This window comes from Platalea leucorodia, assembly GCF_965183815.1.
Source record: "Platalea leucorodia genome assembly, chromosome: 4".
Taxonomy (NCBI): Eukaryota; Metazoa; Chordata; class Aves; order Pelecaniformes; family Threskiornithidae; genus Platalea; species Platalea leucorodia.
In genome coordinates this window covers 64,089,669-64,113,468 of record NC_138826.1, presented here as the reverse complement: position 1 = coordinate 64,113,468, position 23,800 = coordinate 64,089,669, and the positions used below count along the sequence as shown (strand labels likewise).

General features: G+C 44.8%; 2 protein-coding genes across 5 annotated transcripts in view; one reads left to right on the top strand and one right to left on the bottom strand.

Annotated features, from left to right (window-relative positions):
- Positions 1-370: 370 nt before the first annotated feature.
- MRPS33 (mitochondrial ribosomal protein S33) lies at positions 371-5,300 on the bottom strand. 4 transcript variants are annotated; one of them, XM_082308093.1, is made up of 3 exons: positions 4,662-5,012; positions 2,533-2,788; positions 371-782 (listed from the first exon to the last, which is right to left on the bottom strand). In XM_082308093.1, the coding sequence occupies exons 2-3, from the start codon at positions 2,745-2,747 to the stop codon at positions 677-679; spliced, it is 321 nt and encodes a 106-aa protein (XP_082164219.1). In that variant the 5' UTR covers positions 2,748-2,788; positions 4,662-5,012; the 3' UTR covers positions 371-676. The 4 variants fall into 4 exon arrangements, with proteins under 4 accessions (XP_082164219.1, XP_082164218.1, XP_082164216.1 ...); XM_082308092.1 differs by having other exon boundaries at positions 4,704-5,012; XM_082308090.1 differs by lacking the exon at positions 4,662-5,012 and adding an exon at positions 5,230-5,300 and having other exon boundaries at positions 372-782.
- A 17,266-nt stretch (positions 5,301-22,566) lies between these two features.
- Positions 22,567-23,800, top strand: part of TMEM178B (transmembrane protein 178B) — a gene marked incomplete at both ends in the record, with an annotated part of 222,246 nt that continues 221,012 nt past the window's right edge. The window contains one exon of the mRNA XM_082308919.1: positions 22,567-22,948. Within this exon, the coding sequence (XP_082165045.1) occupies positions 22,567-22,948 (382 nt within the window). The remainder of the gene's footprint in view (positions 22,949-23,800) is intronic.

The window sequence follows — 23,800 nt, the reverse complement described above, 5'->3', positions numbered from 1 at the left end:
TACATGTCTTCCTTTCATTACAGTAGTAGGGGGTCTCAAACTGGAAAACCTTAGTATTTCAGCCTCTTCTGTTGCAGTATCGAAACAGTCAGGGCACAATGAGAGTGCTGTGGGCAGGCAATGGACCATGAAGTATCAGCCAGTGCAAAATGCAGAACAACAGATTCTAACAGCAACTTAAAAAGCCCCACAAGATGCTAAAGCTACCTGAAATGAAACTCATAACAGGCAAGATGACAAACAGCAGTAGAAGCAGGAAACCTTATTTTTTTGTGGTGACATGCAGAACAGTGTTGACACTAATCCAAGAAAGTAAAACAGACAGTGAAAAGCAAACCATTTTCCAGATCCAGAAAAACTGAAACAGCTACAGGTGTTCGCAAGAAAAACACTGAGCACTTATTTTTTACTATTGTTTTTACTACTTGGGTAAGAGAGGGCTCTGACAAACTAATGTGCTCCAATATACAGTATATTTAAACTACAGAAATTCAAAACCAATAAAACCACAAAGACCCAAGTGCACTCTCAAGGTGGACTCCAGTATTTCACAGTGTGTTTCTTGTGCCCCACACGCAGCTCACATGCCAAGCCCTCACCAGCTGGGAACAGAAAGCCTGGGTTACAGCTGTGCTCCAGCATTTCCGGAGTAGTTCATTATATTGTTCAAGTGGCACTATTTCTTCTTGAGAGCTCTCTTTCCTTCCCCCTTCTTTGGTTTTTCCTTCCCACGGAGCTTTTTCAATCGCCTCATTTCCTCCTTAAAGTCCTGATGCTCATCCCTAGATGGGGGAGGAAAGAAGAAAGTTTACTCTATTTCTTGGAATACCTAGATGTGAAAAGTTCTTTGAACTGTATGATAACAAAAAAAAACCCACCCTCAAAACTTTAACAGTGAAGTCGATACTGAAACTCACTACAATGTATTCAGTGTTACTGCTAGCAGTAATTTTGCATGGAATAACATGAAAGATTTCCTCTGGTACTTTCAGAACTAACAAGGTTGCCCTTTTCCGCAACAAATGGTGTGTGCATATATATATTATTTCCATTGCATTTATCAATCCACTGTGTTTAAATGAGCAGTAAAATATAAAAATCAGCAAGAGACAAGAATGAGAATTTCCCCCTTCCCATCTAGCTCAGCAGTCTAGCAAGAGCACATTGTGTTTCTGTGCTAGATACTAAGTTCAGGTCATTAGCATCTAAGAAAACAGGGGCATGCTGAGCAGTAATTACAGTACATGACACTGCTCTCAGGTGACTTCAAGAATGAGTTATGAAGAAAGCATCAGCTACTAGTAGAATCTTAATAGAGAATAAAACAGGAAGGAGGATGAAGGGGCTTGCAGAGATAATGAATCCTCAATAATGTTCTAATAAATTCTATTTAATCTCTGTCCCTGTATTTTTCAGCGCAAAGGTATTTTTCAAAAGTCACAACTGCATCCTAAGTGGCCTAAGATTGCTGCACTGCTATTTTTAAATACAACTTTTATAAAAAAAAAGATACAAAAAGGTTGTGAGTTATTATCAGGCCCTTTTACTCTACAACTCTTCATCACATATTTCTGTCCAGCAACCCTGACCCTCTACAACCTCTCTGTATACAGAGCAGCTAGAGAAGGAACTTGAGATTAGGAGGGGAAGGAAAAGAGTAAAGAGCATTATCATGTCACTGAGGCTTTCTGTGTCAACAAACAGCTACTCTAAAAAGTGTTTGCATGCCCAGCTAAACCAAGAGCATCCTGGATGCAATCCTTGGTGGCTAGTATTGTGATACTAGCAATAGAAATTAATCTGTTTTGACTTTACAGGGTTAGCAGCCTCACTTCTCACGCGTTTCTTTAGTGCTACCTGACTGAAGTCAAAGGATTGCATTTGACTCCTGCTAATGTTCTTTAGCAGTGCAGTTTTTCCTACTCGAGACTGTGGAAATTCATTTAGAAAGCAGACAACTGGTTTGGATGAAGCTGGAATTAACAAGGCTATTTAAACCACATTTGAATTTAACTTAATTTATTTCAAAGGGTAAAAAGCCCCTCCAGCCTAACACAGACCTTCCTTCTCTTCTAAATTGCACTTATTAGCTGTCGAATGATTGAAGAATATATGGTAATACTGTCTTAGTGCAATTTTTGTGTTAAGGTAACATCACCTTTTTGTAGCATGTTCATTTGCCATATTCAGAACTACAGACCCATCTCTTCTCCCGGAGAAAGCTCTCTTCCCTTCCCCACAAAGCCAAAGCAAGAACTATTTCTTATATAAGTGGTTGCCCATAACTACACCTAAAGCCTTTCTCACAAAAGGTGCTAATTATGGTAAAAGTTACTTAGACAGTAGTCACTCACTTTACTCTCCTTGCTCTCAGTGCAACAATCAAGTGCATATTTCCATATGCACCGTATTCTGAACTAAACCTTTTTCTATGTTTCTCTTTTCCTTGAGGAAAAAAAACCTGTAACAAAACTCACACCCACTCCTTTCCCATCTCCAGTCCTGCTCCCACCCTATAAGCACAGACATTACCTGTAGAGACCAAAGTAACGGAGTTTCTTCATGAGGGCATAGTAGGTGTTGTGAGGAGGATACCAGCTGTAGACCTCCTTCTGTTTGGCCAAAGGCTGCTCGCTGAACAACTTCACTACTTTCATAGATTTTGAGTCAGTTGGCCTGACAACTTCTCCAAATATCTGAGCACTCAGCCGGGCCATTCGAAGGGCATAACTGGAAACATTGGACATCTCCCAAGGAAGAGTGGGCACACATAGACAGACAGGCTTTCCTGCAAAGGGAAACATAAAAGAGCCACAACTCTAAGATGACCGAGTATTGCAAGCTATCCCAGAATTAAGGCAAACAAAATCAGTCTAATTCTTAGTACATAATCCTGCATATAAAGAATGTCTACACTAATTCAGGTACAATTAGCAGCCTAACTAGGACACTACAGACAGCAATATGGACTACAAAAGTACCTACATTGAACCACAATTTACCATGGCTAGTTTATTAGCAGATGCCACTCAGATGTCTGACTTCTACACAAACACAAGGTAAGACACCACTTAAACATGTTGAGGAAGCAACCTGGAAGTTTCTCATGAAAATTTCTCACCCGATTTAAAACATTGTATGAACGTTGTTACAATTCATCTAGCAAAAATTGGCTATTAACTGTAAAAATAAAACAAATCATGTTTCTCTATATGAATCATACAAATCTGTCCCATCTCAACTCCCTTCCCTTCATCATTTCCATCAGCTTTTTCTCCATTCTCTTTTTAGTCTCTCCTCATATCTAGTCTTTTGAAGAGAGGAAAGAAATAATTCCCCCATGCTAGATTCTTTTTTCCAAGATAATCCCACATCAGCAGCTTCCCATTCTCTTTCAGCTGTCTCCCACCTGAAGACACCTCTGCAACAAAAACGCTCTGAGGACAAAACCATTGTTATTAGGCCACCAGAAACAACATCCACAGTCTCTTAAAGGAGTGCAGAGAAGGGTTTTCTCAGCTTTCCGACCCCTCCCCATTTTTTCTCTTCTTTGCATCTTTACTCTTTCTTTGCAAAATGGGATGTAATAGACAAGAATAAGAGTCCCATAATCCTGTATTTGAAGCTGTATGTTGCCTGTACTGTGCCTTTTTGAATAAGTGATGACATAAGTCTCCAGAGAAATTAAGCGGGGTTCATTCAAGTGTGCTACACTTAGGTTAAAGTTTAAAATTCTTGTTTTAGAAAGTATTGCACAGTTGATTCCAGAAGATGAGCATAAAAAATTAAAGAGCACGGAGCAGGGACAAGAGTAATCAGCAGGACAGGGCTAAGTCCATTTTAGTATGATAACAGGGAGCCTGTTGTTAATAACACAAATCTGAAGTATTCATAACCTCACTTACATACGTCTGCCCACTGAAGGGCCTTATGTACAACCATCTACTTTGATTTATTCCTGTTAGCAAAGCACTAGAAAGGAAGCAAGGAAAAAAAAAATCAAGCATGAAAATAATACAAGTAATCTGAGTCAAAGGGAATAACGGAGAAAGTAACAAAAGGGAAGACAGTGTCAGAGACCTCAACTTAAGGCAGCAGACCTAGTGGGAGAAGGTAGAAGCTCTTAAAGGATTGCAGGGCAGCACTTAAACTTGAGCCTCTATTGCATGGGGCAATGATCACCAAGTCTTGCTAAATCATCCATTTCAGAATGGCCCATCCTAATTCCTACATTCAGAGATAAAGCAACAAATTATCCCCAAAACTCTTCATCACATCATCACTCTGAATATATCATCAGACTGAACTCAAACACAAAGCTTGCTTAATCCCTTCCAACTGCAACCTTAAAATGAAAATACTTTAGCTCTTAAACAATGCAAACCAGTGGTCTGAGGGCCTGCTTTTCACTTCAGAATTGCTAAAGGAATCTAAATAGCCCAAGCCAAGGCTGGGGACCTCTGTTAATCCTTGCCAGTCTAAGAATGTTTGAGAGAAGATAAAGGCAAAGGCTACAAACTCCCAAGTGCCAGAGCTATCCAAAGCCTGTTTTAGGTCGACCTCTGGTTCTGTGAGATACTACCAGGAGTTTTGTTCTTGTCATAAGTGACAACTTAAGCAGCAACAATATTTTCAGGATCTCCTACTGGTAATGAACACACCTAAACCAAAAGCAAAACCACCATGCAGCGCTGCTTCTTCACCTGCTCCCTGCTCCTTATTGATACTCAAAACCTTGCTTTCCCATCCTAGGCTGGGTTTTTTCTTCCCGATGCGCTAGCTTGTCTCAGACTGCGTCCTCCTCACTTCGCATATGCGAGGAGAACTTTCTGCTTCCAGAACTACTTGTGATTTTTCCCCATGAGCACAGGGGAAGAGCAGGCTGCCCCGGGCCACCGCCCGGCCACAGGGGCACCCGAACCAGGCGCGGCCCAGCACAGCCCTCCTGCAAGCCCTCTCCCCTCCGGCTCCGCGGCCTCGCTTCCCTGCAGGAGGGCAAGCGTGGAAACCCAGCCGCGGGCCGCAACCCCACCCCGGGGTAACCGCCGCCAGCGGCTCCCCGCTGCCAGAGGCCCACGCCACCCGCCCGGGAGCCCACTCCCCCCCGACCTGCGCACATCCCCAGCCCCCCCCCCCCCCCCCCCCCAGCGGGGCGGGCAGCCGTGCCCCGGCAGCCGCTCACCCCTCCGCCCGGCCCGACCCCCGCCGCCGGCAGCGCCCCGGGCTGACCCGCGGGCGCAGCGGCGCGGCTCGGCGCGGCAGGGCCGGAGGGCGGCGGGGAGGGCGGCGGAGGCGCATGCGCGGTGGCTTACGCGCCGAGGCGTCGCGGCGAGTGACGTCGGGCTCCATGAGGCGCGGGGCGGGGCGGCTGTTGGGCGGCCGTTGGGCAGCCGTTGCGCCCCTGCCCTCGGCTGCCTGAGCGGGCCTGTCTCCCCTTTCCCCGCACTGAGGGGAATTTTGGCGGTGAGAGGCGATGCAGGTCCCCTGCCCGCGCCTCATGGTTGCTCACCCTCATGCCCCCAAACCTGGGCCGGTGGCCAGGGGAGCAGCGGGAAACCCCTGAGGTGTGAGGCCAGCCACCTAACACTTCCCACCGCTTTTCACAGCTCTCAGCCCCTCCCAAGCCCACTACATATGAGCCTTCCCGCTGCTTGATTTATGTTAATTTTTAATCAGTGCCAGGAGGTGCTAAATCAGGCTCTGTGCAAACATCTGAGTAAATGGCAATGATGTGATTACATTTATAAGCCAAACGTGTAATGCCATCAAAGAATGAAATTGGGTTTGGCTGGCTGGATCTGTTTTCTAGAAGAGTGTATGCTGGCTGGCATTAAATACATCGTTACTCCTTAATCCTTCCTTGACTCATTTTCTGTCACCTTTTCCATGCTTGCCCTGGGCGGATCAGCCTCTTGGCCTAGGCACCCTGGTCACCTCTCTTGCCCTTTTTGAATACGGGCATGATCTTCTGTAATTTCCTCCATATTCCAAGATTTATTAAAATCAATGTTCCTGAGATTTCTTTTGCCAGTTCTTCAAGGATTGTTATGCAAAAGTTCCCTAGATACCCTAATTTTAAAATGTTTGTTCTAGTAGATGTTGTTTACCATCTGCATTACTCACTAATGGACTGAAAAGTGCTTCATTTTTTTTTACTAGATAATAAAGTGCCTCTTCCTTAATCTTTCAAAGGAGGGAATAGAAGTTTTTACCATTTCTGCCACTTCTGTGCTATTTTACCATCTCTATCTAGTCATACACCTCGGCATTGTTGCACTCCCCATTTCGCTGTCTGTAGTCACATCACTCATGCTTTTTCTCCAGTCTTCATTCTCTGTATACTCCAGAACATTTTTTCCTATCCTTTTGCCTTTCCGCATTGCTCTATACTATGCTGTTAACTTCTGAGTGTTTCCTTCACCCTGCTGCTGAGCCAAAATTGTCCTTCAGCCAAAATTGGCCATTTTGTTAATTATGCAATCACGACTTTCAGACTATGGAGCAAGATCATAAGAATTCTCATTTACATTTCTAGCTCTATTTTTGAAGCGTTTTTTTCTCATCCTTTCTCTCATCTTGATGGAGATAGTCTTTCTGAAGCGTCTCTCTGTGTGTAGGAAAGTATTTCCCTGGCTGGAACTGTCCTTTTTTGCTTATTATAATCAAATTGTGATTGCTGGCTCCTAAGCAACCACCACTTTCTTGTCCCAGGATTAAATTGTTTAAACATGATGAGTTCCAAAATACTTATTCCATATAGACTAGAATAACTTCTGTCATATAGAAAATAAGTTTTAGAAAATCTAATGAGACGTGGCTGCTGGCTATTTGGGGCTTTTTCCTCACGCAGCTCCAAATTGAGCACGCTTTTTGTGCATTGGGGGAATACGCAGTCTGATTCTCTGGAGCCATCTCCGCTCCATTCCACCCCTCCTCAATAGGGTTCACTGGGACCAGGTACTGCATCTCTAAAATAATGACGGTGGTTTAATACATACTGTTACCTTCTCACATCTTCAAATGTCTTTATTTGTTTAAAAGGATTGTGGCAAAATATTTTAATATTCCAATTTGGTAAATCATCCTGTTTCAGTAATGATGTCAGTTCGATCTCATTTCTCCTCATCAATGAACATACCCAATTCTTCTTGCATGTTACCCACACTCAGAAATTTGGCATATAGACCGCTGAAAAACATCTTCCTCTTTCCCTCAAAGTATTGATTTACCTAAAAATGGACCCAGTAGCGTGGTTCTGGTTCCATTTCTGGTTTTCTGCAACATTATCACCCTGGGGTCTGATTGTCTAAAGTTCCTCAGCTGAGTTTCAGGCCAGAGACGTTTAGTGCGTTTGGCCAATGTGAGAATTATGGCTGTCGGTGATCAGGGCAGCAGGCAAACTGACTTTCTCATTCGCGGTTGCAGACCACAGGTCCGGATCACTAGGAAGGAGTCACAACAACAAAGATTTTCTCTTCAGAGACCCAGTGTTGTTGCCCATGCTTTGCAGGCTCCAGCATGGCTTTTTTGGTGTGACGGAAGCACGCATATATGAACAGGTCTGCATTAGTTAATTTCTTCTGCCCTTTTTCCTCTAAAATCAGTTGTTTCTCCTGTCAGCCATGCAATAACACGCAAATATTATTAAACCTGAGGTCAGCAATAAAGTAAAAACGTGCACTCACAAGAGCACGTTTTTGTTGTCATGCCACTGTTATTACTGTGGTTATGAGGAGAATTGCTTGCAAAGCAGCCAGCCAGGGTTAGCGCGTTAGCCAGTGAGGCAGCGTACAGACACTCGGGAAGGAATATCAAGGTCACAACAGTCAGCAAAGTGACAACTCAACACATCTGCAGATTTGCAGAAGCGGAGCATGGTCTGTTTTGCAATCCGTGTAGCCATCAATGGACTTGCGCACCTCATCTGAGGAACCGTGTCTCCCTAGATCCTGCCGGGGAGTTTAAGCTCCCTGGGTGATGTGCTTCACCGTGGAGGACACTGTCCAAGTCACCCTCCCTGATATGATGCCCATCATGAGCACAGGTTAGACAGGCCGGTCTGGCTGCCCAGCAGTGCTGCAACATGCATCCCCGGGAATAATTGCCATCAGCGGTACACATGCACTCCTGTTTTAGATGCTAGTGCTTAACATTCAGGATGAAGGCTGAACTGCTCTCCAAGCTCTTTATTATTGTGCCCCTAGTCACAGAAGGTATTTCTTTGCTTAAATTTTTAGTTATCGCTGTGGGAGGGCGACAGGAATGGAAGACATTTATGTCCCACTCCTCCATCCCTGTGAAGCTCATCCACCTTCATGCTACTGCAGAATGATGGGGTAGTTACGGAGATGGGGAGCACAGGAGCTAGACCGCCAGTTCCTGAAGCTGGGGGTATCTAGGCTGCTACGCAGGGCCACCTGTCTAATCAGACCAATGTAGTGCTATTTAAGTAGTGCTACAAGTGTGTGTCCAGTCTTTTCGACGCATAAAATGAACGTCCCCACTCTGAGGTTTTCACAGTCCAAATTAGACTTGACATGCTAAGGGCGTGATAATAACAGGGAATGGAAAGAAGCAGCAGAGGCTGGCAACAGGAACGGGCTTGCCATGAGCTGAATTCTATGGACATGTTGTTAGATCCTGATGAGCTTTTTGTTGTAAATAGAGAAAAGTGTTTGGACTTGTCAGCAATTATTTAGAAGAAAATCAGTGGCAGACGGGTGAGTGAAAAAAGTGAAACCCTAGAAAGGAGTTATAAAGAGAGTGAGTTGGCATGGGGCTGGGAGACAGCATGGGCATTCTCTGCATGGGGACTGTTGTGAAGGAAAGAAATCAAGGGAGTGAAGAAACATGCCTGGAGCACATGCAGAGCAGCGAAAAAAAGAGGGCGAGACCTCATGATAATGTACAGGGAAGACCTTTTTACAAATAGTTGGCAGTAATTTGGTCTGGAATTATTTTATCTGATTAACGGTGATTTGGAATGACCTATCTATCTGGTTAATTCCTCTTGTGTACGTGTTTTAGTTATAACTGAATGTTGAATAGCCTTCAGGTAGGTTTTTGACAAAATGCAACACTTGAGCCACTGTGAGTTTGTCCTGAGAAGGCAAAGGTACACCCAGAAAGAAAAAGAGATCAGGATGCCAGTTTGCTCACTGGCACTTGTTTATTGACACTTACAAGGAAAGAAAAGTCTGAACTTGTTTCATTTGATCTTGGAAATGAGGCATTTGAGTAGTTCCTGTATGACACAGTAATCAACTTCACTCCTAAGCCTTATGCTTAGAACTATCATCTCATGCTGTAAGATGATCTCTAACATTTTCTCGTTATAAATATTGACATGAGGGAACAAAGTCATCTTCATCTGAGTCAAGTAGAAGGACCCTCTGAGCATGTGGTAAAACTGCATTGGCTACATATGTGTTTAGAGTGCATCTGTTATTCATTTTTTATGTGATCATGATTAATTGGTGAACTTCAATTGTATTGTGTTGCGCAGCGATTCACGCTGAGCCATGGAGACGTCTAGCAGTGCAAATCCCTCTGGAGAGAATGCGTTGTATGAAGAGACTGACAGACTTTGGGTGGGCATTTGAAGGATATTGTGACTTTGAAATAACTCATCAAACCAGTGCCACAGAATGAAACCTACAAAGTTGCAACTATTAAATACTGCCACTCCAGCTATCTAACACTGGAAACACTTGGGAGGGAGATGCAGCATAAAAGTAAAATAGAAATTATTTTTCAAAGCCAGTTGGCATCTTGGCCTTATTGCTTTTCCAGACAGCCGGGCTGTTGAGACAGCCTTCTCACCTCCTGGGGAAAGAGAGCAAGTGCTCTTCCTCTCTCTTGCGATGCCCTCAGACTGATGCCTGAAATGGTATTGACAGTTCTCCAGAAGAACTGTAGCACGTCTATTTTTAATGGAAGATGGGTTGTTCATCATAGCAGGGGGTGCATGAAGCTGAACAGGCAAGTGAGGGGAGGATGCTGTAGATCTCCACACATTTACATGTTTGTCATTTAGACTGACTGCTAATTTGTAGTTCAACAATATGTCAGAATAAATGATCAGTGATAGATTTAAATGAAGTACTTAAGACTGAAGAGAAGGAATATTTCTTAGTGGTTAGATCAAGGGACTGGGAATGAGAATTGTTGAATCTTGTTTTTTCGTAGCTCCATTACTAACTCACTGGATGACCTTAAGCAAGTTAATTAACCTATCTGCCATTTCATCCCTCTGTAAACTTGGGATAATAATGTCTGCTTCAGAAATGGGTTGTGAAGAATAATTGATTCTTAGAAAATGCTTCAGCTTCCCCTAGTGAAAAACATACTACAGAAGTAAAGTATTGTTACTTTAGCAACAACATGCACGTAAAACTTTTAAAGGCAACGGTAACAAAGATGCATCTTTCTTGGCTGGGACAAAGTATTGCAGGGGGGAGGAAAAAAAGGAAAAATATTAAAATGACAGAATCAGCTGAAAAGAGAAGAAATAATGGAGACATCTGGCTCACTGCTGATAAAACCTCTTGCAGTTTCTCTTCCATCATTCCTTGCAGAACTCATCTGAAAGGACATCCTCCAAGGTTTTCAAACGGGGTCAAAACAGCTGTCTGTCTCGAACTCTGTTTGACCGAGTGTAAAAACGAAGAGCGAATAAAAATGTTCCAGCAATAAAATTTTCAGGAAGACATCAATCTCTTAAACAGAAAATCCAAGGAGATTGGTCGGGTCTGTTTGAGTTCACATTCCTGTTTCTGCATGCTGAACTCTTGTCAAGATGCTGTCTTGGATCTAAACATCTTGGGTTTGTGAGCTGTTGGCTCCCCTGAGTTTCAGCAGACTTTCATAGAATCATAGAATCGCTTAGGCTGGAAAAGACCTTTAAAATCCAACCATTAGCCTAGCACTGCCAAGTCCACCACTAAACCATGTCCCTAAGCACCACATCTACACGTCTTTTAAATACCTCCAGGGATGGGGACTCAACCACTTCCCTGGGCAGGTGGTTCCAGTGCCTGACTACCCTTTCGGTGAAGAAGTTTTTCCTAATATCCATCCTAAACCTCCTCTGGTGCAACTTGAGGCCATTTCTTGTCCTATCACTTGTTACTTGGCAGAAGGGACCGACCCCCACCTCGCTACAACCTCCTTTCAGGTAGTTGTAGAGAGCAAGAAGGTCTCCCTTCAGCCTCCTCTTCTCCAGACTAAACAACCCCAGCTCCCTCAGCCTCTCCTCATATGACTCGATGTTGTATATCCCTGTTGACCTCTCTGGTGCATTCCAATGGAGATTTCTCTCCACGTTTCCCTGGTTTAGGTCCGTTCTTGTCTTAGTGTATCCCGACCAATGCTGACCACAGGATACATCATTAGGTCTCTGGGAGTACTCTAGATACCCCCTCTCTGACTGCCTCAGTCAGCAGGTTTTCCAAGATCTGGCTGGACTCCCAGGTACCCCGTCATCTTAGTAGCACTCCTTGTAGACCTAAACAACATTGATCAGTCTTTCCTCCTTCTCTAGTCTTTTGGAGGAAGAGCCATGGAAACAGCTAATTCTTTGGGTTTAGTTTGGAGTTCTTTGCTCCAGTCCTGGTGGGTGACATGAAGCTGCCGTTTATTATGTCAGGGTAGCCCCAGGATACACGCAGCGACCTTGCACAACACTAGTAACCAGCATTGCTCTTTGCTTCAGAATTTGCCTGTCGGGAGAAACATCTTGCATGCACTTCCCAGCCTCAGTTTCTTCAGTCTGCGGGAGCATTCTTCTGTCTGGCGGGCAGGTTTTGGGGAGCATTCAGGATCTTTCTTCTTGCAGATTGTGCTTGTCTTTTGAGCTGCAAGCAAGTTTTTTGATTCAGCTCATTCTCTCTGACCTTGCCAGTACCCAGGCTGAACGAGCCCTGCTCCTACATGTGCTCTCTGGGCATCTGTTCCCTTTTTCCTGTGAAAAAGTCCTTCGTCAGATTTTATGGCTGCGAGTCCCAAATTTTCTTTTTTTCCATTTTTGTCCTTGGGAAATTTTGTTCTTTAGTCCATTTCTCTGGAAACAATCAAGAGAATTAGCTTCTTGCAGGCCAGTGTCTTTACCATATGTGTTGGGCAATCAGTGTTGGGCAATCAGGGTACGGTCATTAAGGCTTAGTGCTCTCCATTGTTTCTTGTTTGGTGGGTAGTTACCTGAAGGCCTTTACAGCAAAGGTGAATAAATGCATGTCTTTCATGGCACAGCAGTTCTCACTTGAACAACTTCAGAGTATGAGCCATAACGACTGTGCTGCAGATGACTGAATACCCCAAATAATTGCCAAAAGCTTATCAAACTCCTCATTTTGCCCTGCTGTAGTGGGTAGTCTGCACAAACTACTCTCTGGAGGCGTTGATACCTTTTGTTGTCAGTTGCTTGCCTTAAGTGGTTGAGGCTCAGTCCTTGCTTTCTGACTGTCCCTGTTGTATTCAGTGCTCACACACTACTCAAAGCAGGGCTAAGTTTGTTGCCATGGTCTTAGAGATGTCCTCCTGCTGCGCCGTTGTTACACTGAGCTTCCTGGAAGTGCTGGAGATCCCTTGGAGCGCTCTTCTTCCATCAGTTCAGCAGTTCAGCAGACGAGCAGCTAACTACTACAGAGCCTCGAAATCCAGCTGTGTCCAGCCTGGCTGCAGTGGCCCCAGCCTGCCCTAGTAATGGGTCAGTTCTGCTCTGAGCAGGATTTCTGAAAATGGCAACAAGGGGCTGTGCCTGCAGAACTGAGCTTTCCACGAGGTCTTCACAATCGTAGCTGCTGCTGCCGGCATGCAAGTCACTGGCAAATGGCCAGCTGCTGCGTGGGGTCTCCAACCATAAATCCTCTTGAATACAGCACTGCAGAGATCACTCTGGCCCTAAGTCAGATACGTGGGGAAGAAAGCGACTCACTGTCCTGGCTGGATGCTCCACACAGGCGTTTCCCTCAAACACGTTGTACCTACAGAGTTTGCATCCATTCCCTGCACTGTAATCATCTACATTGTTGCTGTAAAGCACTTTGAGATGCCCAGCTTCTGAAAGCTGCTCTAGAAGAGAAGCATCAAGCTGTAAGTTTCTGTAAAGGCCTCCTTTGGTGTATCAGATTTAGTGGTATAATATATTGGATTGCAGTTTCCAATGAAAAATAACAATGGCATGTGAAACTAACTGCTGTTGTGATTTCAACTCAGTGTTGACAGAAGAAGAATAGTCCTTAAGGAGCTGCTGCCATCTCTTAGAAAATGAGCACTGGTAGCAATTCTGCTGAAATGTATAGATTTTCTTTCCTCCTCTTTCCTTTATTCTTTGTTAAGACTAACAAACCAATGGCAACTGCATGGAAACTAGGTCCTCTTGCTTAGGCATTCATCTCTTCCTGCTGCATGTTTCCCACCTGGAGCTCTAATCCTTTCTTTGTGATCTAATCAATTCCTCAACAACCAGTTGTGATACCACAGTGCTAAAATTTCATGTGGGGAAATGAACGGCACAAATGAATGAACTCTGAAGAACCAAATACTTCATATTTATGCAAATATTTTTGCTGATAATAAATGAGGAGAGGTAAATGCAAAACTGTTGAAGATAGCGGCATACTTACATCTAAATAGAGTTTGTCATCCTAGATGTCAGCTGCTTTTACAGAGACCCACAATGTATATGTATATACGCTTTTTTCTTTTTTGATTTTAAATGAGTCTGCTCTGCTAGGACTTCACAGCCAAATGAAATACATGAAGATTGAGGTCTTACTTCTGAGTCATGTTCCAAAATTGAGTGTTTTCAGAGAATATTTTTTCTAAGCAGGTGTTATTTTTGGTTTTGCTTACTGGTTTTCTTCCCAGTCTCTTCTGTGATGACTTCTTATGATCTATGAATTCTGATTTTTAGCTAATCCTTGTTCTTCTTTTGTGACTAAAAGAAGCAACAAATTGAATTGGCAGCTGGGAGCCAATCACAGATGTGACACATTCATTACCAAAGACCATGTTATTGGTCTGCAAAGACTGTGGCTGTCTTTCAGTGGATTAGTTCACAACACGCTGTTGACTGATAGAACCCATGTCCAGAAATCTCTCTGGGAATGAACAACGGCTTCTGAAATCTGTCAGATGCTTAGGGAAGGTTGTGCAGTGTGCCACATCAAGCAAACTAACAGTACTAGAGATGTACCTTCACATAAGACTGCCTGTATGAACTAAATATTGATGCACTACAGCAAAATCAGAATTATTCAGGCTTTAATATATTGCAGATCAATGTGTTAGATGTAGCTTTAAGAATAAAAGTCACTTCTTACAAAATATGCTTATTATTGGCAGCCAGAAGTCTGATTTTTTGCTCTGAGTCAGTATTCTTTGGCCGTAATATCTCATCTCTGCCATCCTGGACTCTTCTTGCTATTTCTATAAAAGTCACAAGATCTATGAATTTTAATGAGAAGTAATATCTCCTGTTTTCAGCTGAGCCCAACGATGGTGATGTCGGAGAGCCATCTTCCTTTTGTAGCTGGCTTTAGGCAGCAAGTAACCTTGCTATATAAACTCCTGCATTCAGAGCAATGTCACCTTCATCACTGCAGCAGGCAATGGGTTTTTCCTGCAGCAGGATTTAGGGTAGGAGGCTGGGCTTGATGTATCCACAAGGTAAAGCGGGGCAAGCACAGGGGGGCCTGTATGAAACAGTAGTCCTCTTAGCAAGGCATTTGGGGAAACAGGTCTGCAGGAGAGAGCTCATGTGAAACCCCTCAGAGGAGAAGAAGCTGCAGAATACGAAGATGTTGACTACCAAGTTGGCAAGACAATAAGCAGGAGGCATAACAGAGTGGCTGCAGTGATCACAGAGTGCACCAGAGTGAAGCCGAATCTGCCTGCGAAAGCAAGGTCTGAGATGTGTTTTCTGTTGTAGGGAGATGAATTTGAAATAGCCCTGAGGGCTAAAGATTGCCTGTGTGCTTTGGCTGAGTTGTCTCCTAGCCCAGCAGAACTCCCTCTATCAAGAGACTTACACATGTGCAACTTAGGCCTTTTCTTTTTCTTAAATATTTTCTTGATGCTCCTCTGACATTGCAAGAGCTTGAGTGTTTACTCAGGACTCAACAGAGACAGGGCCAAGACTGGCTTTCCCGAGTCTCTTTAGTGCTCACCTGTGAGTGTGGTACACTTTTAGATCCTACCACCTGGTTGAAAAAGATAAAACTCGTGGCAATACCGTTAAAGGTGGAGCAATAGGCTCCAAGTTATTCTGCAGTCTACCACAGTGCCCATGAACACTCAGTCTGTGTGGAGGCTGTGCAAGGATAATGTCCTCAGTTGACTAAGTTTGCCTATCAGGCCTTATTTTCAGTAGCTTACAGCTTTGCTAAACTTTTAACTGCTTGGGCTGCCGTTTTCCAAGCATGATGTCCGCGTTGGGCAGTTTGCGGGGAAGTTTAATTATAATTTGCTTTAAAAAAGTTCATCGTTGTTTTGCCTGAGCTTAAAAATGTTCTTGGAGATGTTCTGATGAGAAGCAGTCGTTATCACACATAGTTAGCTGTGTCCACAGTATGGCCTTAGTTTGTTAACAGTGATGTGGTTTTGACAGTTCACAGCTAAATGATAAAGAGTAAGTTTTTACAGGAGGAAGCAATTTTAGTGGAAAGCCCCCAGTAATTTTTTTGGTTTTGTCTTTGGAAAAACAACATTAAACTGTGGGTTTTTTTAGCTGTGCACTGTCTTTTACCTGTCTCTGTGTGAGGCCATTTAGTGTTGGCCATTCCCTCAGCTTTATTGAAAAAGATGATATAGGACCGCTCACCTACAAGTCTTCCTGCTTGCTGCCCAGCAATTCATTTTGCTTTCTCCCAAAACAAATCTGTTCTTTTGATGCTACACTCCATTCAGCTCCTGACCCCCGATTAATTCTGTCTCAGCTCATGCGTGCTTCTCACGTTCGTCACAGCTCTAGGTCACTAAATCAAGACTCTAAGAAAACATCAGAATAAAAATTGCCCATGAATTGCCATTCACTTGTTTCTTGTGTTCATGAAGTAAGATACATTACCAGATCCTACTTTCTACACAAACTCTGTTTCTATTTGTGGTAGATGACAGATGAACTAGGACTCTGCATTCCTGAGATGGCGGCTGTTTGGTGAAGAGCTTGGAGGCTGTGTGGTGAGCCTAGCAGATAAATACAGGTGGGAAAAATCATGGTCACACGGTTAAGGCAATTGAATTGAAACTGAAAATTGGGTTTTATTTCACCCTTTGTGAGAGTTGCTATTACGAAGCTAGGTGACTCAAATAAATTACATTCTTCCCAACTACTGTCCATGTGGTCCCCATTTTCTGTGTATCCAGTTTCAGTCACCCATGCACTAATTTATAGAAATACTGCCCACTGTGTCTAGAGCCAAGGTGACTGGGAGCTGTTCTCTGAGGAAGGAAAGTGCTAAGCACTCTGAAAGTTTTGGTTCTAAGCTGCTTTAATTGGGCACCCAAAATACACTGACGTGTTTGAAAATACTGGCTTTTATCTCTGTTCCTCAGCAGGGAGCTGTGAAGATAAATTAATTGATGTTTGTAAAAAAACCCAATCCTCAAACACTACAATGAGAACACTACTATAGAAAAGCCCATGAGGAAATTAATCATTCTGTATTCAATGTGAGATCTGGATGCTCTGCAGTAAATAGTACGTGCACCACACATTGGATGATAAGGATAGGAGAAAATTTCAATAGCGTTCATTAAGTGAGCAACATCCATCCTTTGCGCTGAAAAAAGCAGGAGACCCATGGAAACAAAAATCATGTAATTAAAGATTGTATCATGATGTGTTTGCATAAGGGGTGAATTAATGTTGCATGGGTGATCTTAAACCTGGCATTCACTAACTTGCTTAACTTTGCAATCCAAATTTTTTTTTTTTAGAGAGAGCAAAACAAATCCCTTTTGGGAGTTGGCAGGGAAGAGGGCAGAAGACATCCAGCTCGGTGCTGGTGTGCGCAGCCAGATACTAGTGTGTGCACAGCTGAACACTAGTGTGTACATAGCTGTCCGCCTAATCCCTGTGTGTCTGTCTGTGTGCATAGGGCTAGCTCCTGTTTATGCAGCTGGCTGATGTTTTCCTCTGAAAATGCCTTTCTCTATTAAAAAAAAAAATAGAAGGAGCATTAACAACTGGTTTAGATGCCTGGGTTTTAGATGACAAACTTTTATATGGTGTTTTGTGGTCCAGATCTTCCTTTATTGAGCCTCTGCTTGGTTCTGAGCCGCCTGAACGCCCCAAAATCTGTTTGGCTGGTAGGTCAAGTGTTTGTGGGAGTTATCGTAAGATGCTTCTATGGGATAGGCGGCATCTTTTACGTCTGTATTAGTAGAAGGGCTGGCATGCTGAGGATTCATTCACTTACACCAGTATCCAAGGTGCATTGGAACGATAAAAAATATTAGTAGATATAATTTGTTATATCTGTGTTTGGTTTGATTACTGTCTTGTATTTGAAATCCTGTAATTAGAGCAGTGAACTGCCTCCAGAGCCAGCGCGACTCCAAGTAATACAACACTAGTACGAGTTCCTTTGGCTTCAGTAGGTGGTTCATTACAAAGAACAAAGGCTGGAGCCCGTGTAAATTAAACATCACCTCTTGGGAAGTGAAGATCACAAAGAGAGAAGGGAAATCCTGAGGATCATCTCTCCCTGTTGAATAGCTGAGTTAGCGGTACAGATCCCTACAAATGGGAAGCACGTTGACTTGCTCAATCCCCTCCCCCACTAGATGGCACTGAACTCTTTTTCTTTAAAAGAAAAAAAAAAGAGGAAGAAGAAGAAAAATATGATGGAGGTCATTTTGATGTTAAAAAAATGAAGAAAAGCAAATTGGAATTGGTTGTCCATTAACTCTGCCCTTCCGCCCTTCTAAGCCAAGACCCCGCCTGTGTGTACCTCGGTACAGGCGCTCTCTTTGCTTTTGTGTCTGAAGCTTGCTTGGAAGGTGATGGGCGATGGTAGCTGGAGGATGCTAAGGAAAGCAGAAGCAATCCTGGGAGGGAATGGAGAGGGGACTGGCCCTATCTGTAAGAGAAAATCCGTGCTGAGGTCTAGCAGGTAGCGCACGGGGCTTGTCACAAGGAATTGGCTCTGAACAGACTTGCTGGGCTCTGCTTCGCTGTCCCATGCCTTCAGACATTTTTCCTGTGCACCCATGTGCTTTAGCTTTCCCTCTGGATCACTGAAATCGTAACCTGCAGAAAGAAAAGCCTCGGCTTTCAATCCTTTACTAAAACTGCATTTTCCCTCCCCGATTCATTTAAGACCAATGAATTACCTGCCTTTGCCAAGATGCCCTTAATTCACTGTAGGGAGCGGTTTCCACGTAGCGTGCAGAAGTGTGCGTGGAGTTTTTTTTTTTTTTCTAAGTGCCTTTCTCCCAGCTTGCATTCATCTGAAGATCGACAAGGATTGGTTTTTTCCCCCTGTGGTGAGGCGGGGGTGGGGTGGGAGGAAGAGAATTTAATAATGATCTGTTTGCGCTGAGAAGGGGCTGTCTATAATAATCCCAGGAAGAGACAGAGGAAAGGTTCCTAACGCCTGCAGCAAGCAATATTCTGCCCCTCCAGAAAAGAAGGGTATAATGATGATGAGGGAGAGAAATGTTTAATTCTAAGAGTTAAAGTGGAGCTCATCTGAAATCCAACACTTTCTCCTACATTTATATATTTAAGGTGACTCGCAGGAGGATATAGATTGCCATCTGACAAAGCTACAAATGCAAGCAAAAAAATAAAAATGCATAGAAACTGCCACTGAAATGCCTTTTCAGAGAAAAAGATAAAACCTGGAACTGCATGCCAATTTTCGGCTTTCAAACCCATGTTTAGGAATGAGAAGAGGGAAAAAGTCTGGCTTCTCCAGGTACAAAAGTCCCCCTGCCCCAAACTCTCCTACTGCCTTGGAGTGTGACGGAAAAACCTGGCACCTGGACCGACCTGGGTCCAACCAAATCTTGTCTCTTTGGACTGTAATCCTAATGTTTAACTGGAAAAGTAATGTAGGTATGATGTCCCCTAATGTATCTTTGGCCAACATCATGAAAAAAACAGCTCTAGTAGCTGGATCCTCCATTTTGCTCTTACCCTCAGTCTTCCAGTTCTGTCAGTTCTGTCTTCCAGTTCAGCCTAAACAGAGAATAAATGTAGCAGATTCTCATGCTTAAATTGAAAATCCAATAATCCTATCAGCCAAAAACCACGTTTAGTAAAATTAGGCTCGTTCCCTGTTCTCATCCTTCAGCTTGGCACTTGATGCTAAAAATTGACAAAGAAATCCAGGTGCACTCTCATCTGTGTGTGGGTGCAGTACAAGAAACCTGTTCGCCATCTTATAGGAGCCAGCAGCTTTTTGACCACAAACCTCTAAATTTTATGTCCGAACAGACAACAAGTATGGCTGCTCCAAGCTCACTATAAAATTTAATTGAAGGTTGCTTGAAAAATCCAGTTATAGAAGTGGATCCACCTGTGCTTCACTGTTTTTAAAAAGGCTTAGATCCTTAAATATTTGCCTTTATTATGAACAACAAAGGGAAGTTACTGCTGAAAAAATTTTAAACCAGTGCCTTGTTTCAAAAAAACAATTAACTTTATCTAGAGCTTTCTGGAAACAGTTAATATTCATGACATAACATTGAAATTTTGCAATAGAGCTGTTTCAGAGGATGCGGATGATCACAGTGCCTATGGTTTGGATGATCGACTTTCCCTGGCAAGTTTTGTAATCGTACGAGGGGGTTAGACAATACAGTACATTTCAAACCAAAAACGGTCTAGTGGGAGAGGTGCCCTTCCATAGCTGAAAATCCCAGCTGGCTTGGGACTTGGTTTTGCCAGGTAAAATGGAAGGAAGCATCTTGCCTTTTTTGATGATACAGTTTGGTTTGGGGGTAAAAACTGGTAGGATCCCACTGTGTGTTTTTTTCTGATGCAGCTGTGTTCCACAAGAAAATGCAGGTATGTATTTCTGATACACAGCAAGCTACTATGTCCCCCCGTCTGCTCTCCCCACTGGAGCACAGACACTTTGCGTGGCTGGGGTTGAAAGCTAGCAAAATCCCAGTACTCCTCTCTTCGGGCCAAGGGCTGTCACCAGCCCTGGGGCTTCAATAAAGCCTGTGCTTATTTTCTATTCAGATGACAGAGCTTGGGCTTCAGGGGCCAAAGGCTCATACGATCCAGTGTGGATGTAGATTTTTGCGGCACTTGTCAGTGGAGAGGCATCGGGCCGTGGGCTTTTTGGTGCAGTAGGAGCGACCGCGTTGTTTGCTGTTCATGCTGTGGAGTCGCTGGTGTGTGGCAGCCAAATATTGGATGGGGCTAACTAGGTCCCTCTGCCAGCTCCGGGATGCTGTGGTACTCACAGAGCAGGGTGTGCCAGGATCCAGAGCTTTTTGATGCAAGGGAAATGGCCGTGCTTCTTTCCTTTTTAAACAGTACAGTTCAGAGTCCGGAGGCCTCGGTTTTCTGGATCACACAGAAGGTCTAGAATCCAGGTTTTTTTCAAGCTCACGCTGTGTGTTACGTAGTAGATTGGGATTTTTTGGTGCAGTAAGAAACAGCTCCGCTTGTCTTGGATTTGGTTGACACAATGTAAGGGCTTGTGACCGAGAATGGGCAGGATCCAGTTAAATCCAGGTTTTACATTTTCCCCTCTTAAGAAAGTAAGGCTTCGACATTTCCTGCCTGGGAAGTGGTGCAGTTTATCTTTAAGGAGGCTAGAGAAATAAGAAATGAGTCTCACGTTGCATGGGTGACATCACTGGCTTTTGGCTCAGCGCTCTGTATTCTCTGTCTGTAGGCTTTAGCCAAGGCTGCAGGGCTCGGTGTTTGAACAAGGAAAGATTCCCAGGTGTACGGAAGATTGGATTCGCTCTTATTTGGGTTAAAAACGGTGAAATGAGATTTCTAAAGCTTGGGGACTCCAGCTCGCCTTCTGTTGCACTTGATCTCTACGAGATGGGTGAGTTATTCCCATTAGAGAGAAAGGGAGCAGAAATTTAAGGAGAAAAAAAATATGTCTGAATATATAACTGCTGATGCTGGGGATACGATTCGTATGAAGCTGCCGAGCTAAAAATCTCAGCTCCGACGTGGAGATCGGGCCATATGGCAGAGAAATGGTGCAGACCGAAAGCTGTTGACAACAGTTAGGGGCTGCTTTCCTCTCCCCGTGTAAGGTGTGTAGCTTTCTTTTTTTTTTTTTGTCCCCGTCCCCCGCCCCCCCGCCCCGGTTTGTTTTGGTGTGATTTCCCCCGACCTCCCTCCCCTCCCCGTTCCTTAGCATCCTTTCAGCCAGCCGTAGCCCTGCCCGCCTGCCTTCATCTTGCAGATGGCTAACGTGCCGCCGTGTTAGGAAAACTGTGCACAACACATCCCAGCGCCGGGGACGAAGGAAGCTTTTCAGCTACCAGCCCAAGCCGGGGGGGTGGGGGGAGGTGGGGGGGGGGAAGAAAACGATGCCGGGGCCGAGGACCGCTGCCGCCGCTGCCTAGCGGGAGGTGCGCGGTCGGCGGCGGGTCCTGCCGGGGCTGCGGCCGCCCCCGCCGCCTCGCCCCGGCCCGGCAGCGGGGAGGCTGCCGAAGCGCTGCTGGGGCGCTCCGGGAAAAGGGATCGTGGCGCTAGGCTGCCTGGGTGACGGCGCAGGCGACGAAAGCAGGCGAGTGAATGGCAAGGCTGGCAGAGAGAAGCCGAGGTGTTTCTGGAGCCAAGATGTCAGTGACTCTCAGCGAAGTCTGCTAAGGGAGAGACCTGTGCGTGCCTGCGCTTCCAGTTCCAGCCGGGGAGCTTCTGTTTTAGCCACGATTTAAAACAGCAGCAGCAGCAACAACAACAGATTGCTCCCCCCTCTTGCTCCCTCCCCTTCGACCCCGCTTTAAACCCAGGCAAGCGACCGACCATCCAGACGATGATGCTCTTGCTGAGCCACTGACAAAGAAAAGGCAAGTCACCCATTCCTGAAACCGGGATAACTGACTGCTTGCAAGCGGGAGATCTCTGGCTGCTGAACTTTTCCGTCCTGTGATGATGCTGTGGTGAGCCTGCTGATCTGAAAGCCATCTCTTCTGGATTTCCGAGCTGGCCAGATTGAAAGAGATTAATGGACTGACCAAACAGCCGTAGCTTTCAGGTCTCTTCAGGGGGGATATATCCCTTCAGCCCCCGTCACTCGGGTTCTCGCGGTGAGGGGAGCAGGACATCTTTGTATAAGGTGGGTCTCCGGCTTGCTCCCATTCGAGGTGGAAGGCTGTGTTTCTCCTCGCCAGGTCTCCTCTGCAGAGGAGAAGAGGCAGATGAGACTCCAGGACTGCCTCCAGGGCAGAACTTTGTAGCGCTCTCGGCATCCCTCCGCAGCGTGGATGTGAGCCACGGGAGTTGGGGATGTTTGAGGCAGTCTCTTCCAAGTGACACCTAGCAGCTGCTCCGGAGGTTTTTGCGTGGTCTCACGCTGAAGGGCTTTGCCTGTTGTGAAGATGTCCATGGTGTTTCTGTGAAGCTGAGGTATGGCTGCTGGAAGGTTACTGCTGTATGCTGGCCTCTCTTTAGCTCTGTGTGCCCTGGGCATGCTGGCTGTGGCAATCTGCTCTGACCACTGGTACGAAACTGATGCCAGGAAGCACAGAGAGAGGTGCAAGAGCATCACCACTAAGAGAAATGATCCTGGCTTCATTTATAACTCCAACAACAACCTGCCTCTCAGGGCCAGCAGGTCTAGGTTGGACCGCTGGGAAGGGAAACTCCTCTTGGCAAGAAACAGGAGGCAGATCTTTGCTATGAGCGCAGTCGACGAGTGCAACAGACAGTACAACTCGACCAACATGGGGCTCTGGAGGAAATGCCACCGACAAGGATTCGACCAAGAGCTGGAGGAGCTGATTGCCAAAGGTAAGGGCTGTTTTTTACCACATGAATGTGCCAGGCCCTCCTGAGCTGAGCAGAGGCTGAGCAGAGCCATTTGGGCTCACAGATGGGAGCTGGTGTCTCCAGCCAAGTACCTCGCCGTGCGATGGGTGAACTGGCCTGGCTGGGCATCGCTTCCTGAAGCACTGCCAGGGCAGTTGCCCACGAGGTCTCTGCAGCTGAGGCGTGGGGTTTGGGAGCAAGAAGGCAGCGGGGGTGAGAGCAGACACACCCCAGAATGTCTCTCTCATGTCTCTGTCTCTCTAAGCTTAATATAGTCTGCCCATCACCATGGTATCAGATTATTTTCCACATACAAATAAAAAGTATTAATAAAGCAGACATGGGATTTTTCTTTTTAATTTTGTTTGACCCTGGTGACTCAGGCAAAGTACATATTGTTTTATCGGAGGCTACTTATGTCTGTATTTCATCATTCCCTTACCGAATGCCCCATCAGTCTGAAAATACACCATTTGCAGTGCTCACATGTAGGCTTTTTCTATGCTCAAATGGAGAGTAAACAAAGAGAAATGCCAAAGAGCAGGAGGAAACCCAGCTTGCTGTTTACACTGAGCTATGCATTGGAATATTTTCAATGTCTACAAAACATTACATGAATTTATTAGGAGTGTTAGAAAGGAATAATTTTCTCCTGGGGGGGAGATGCATCTGTTTGCCGGTAGCATTTTTATGCTATGTTTTTTTCTTGTCTTTTGGTCCTTTTTTCCTTCAAGGTACCTGTTCAAGGTGATGGCCAGTTTGCCTCAAATGTTTCTTAGGTCCGAAGTATAGGAAGGGGAGATATGCATAAAAGCCAGCCTAAAGATCCCGTGT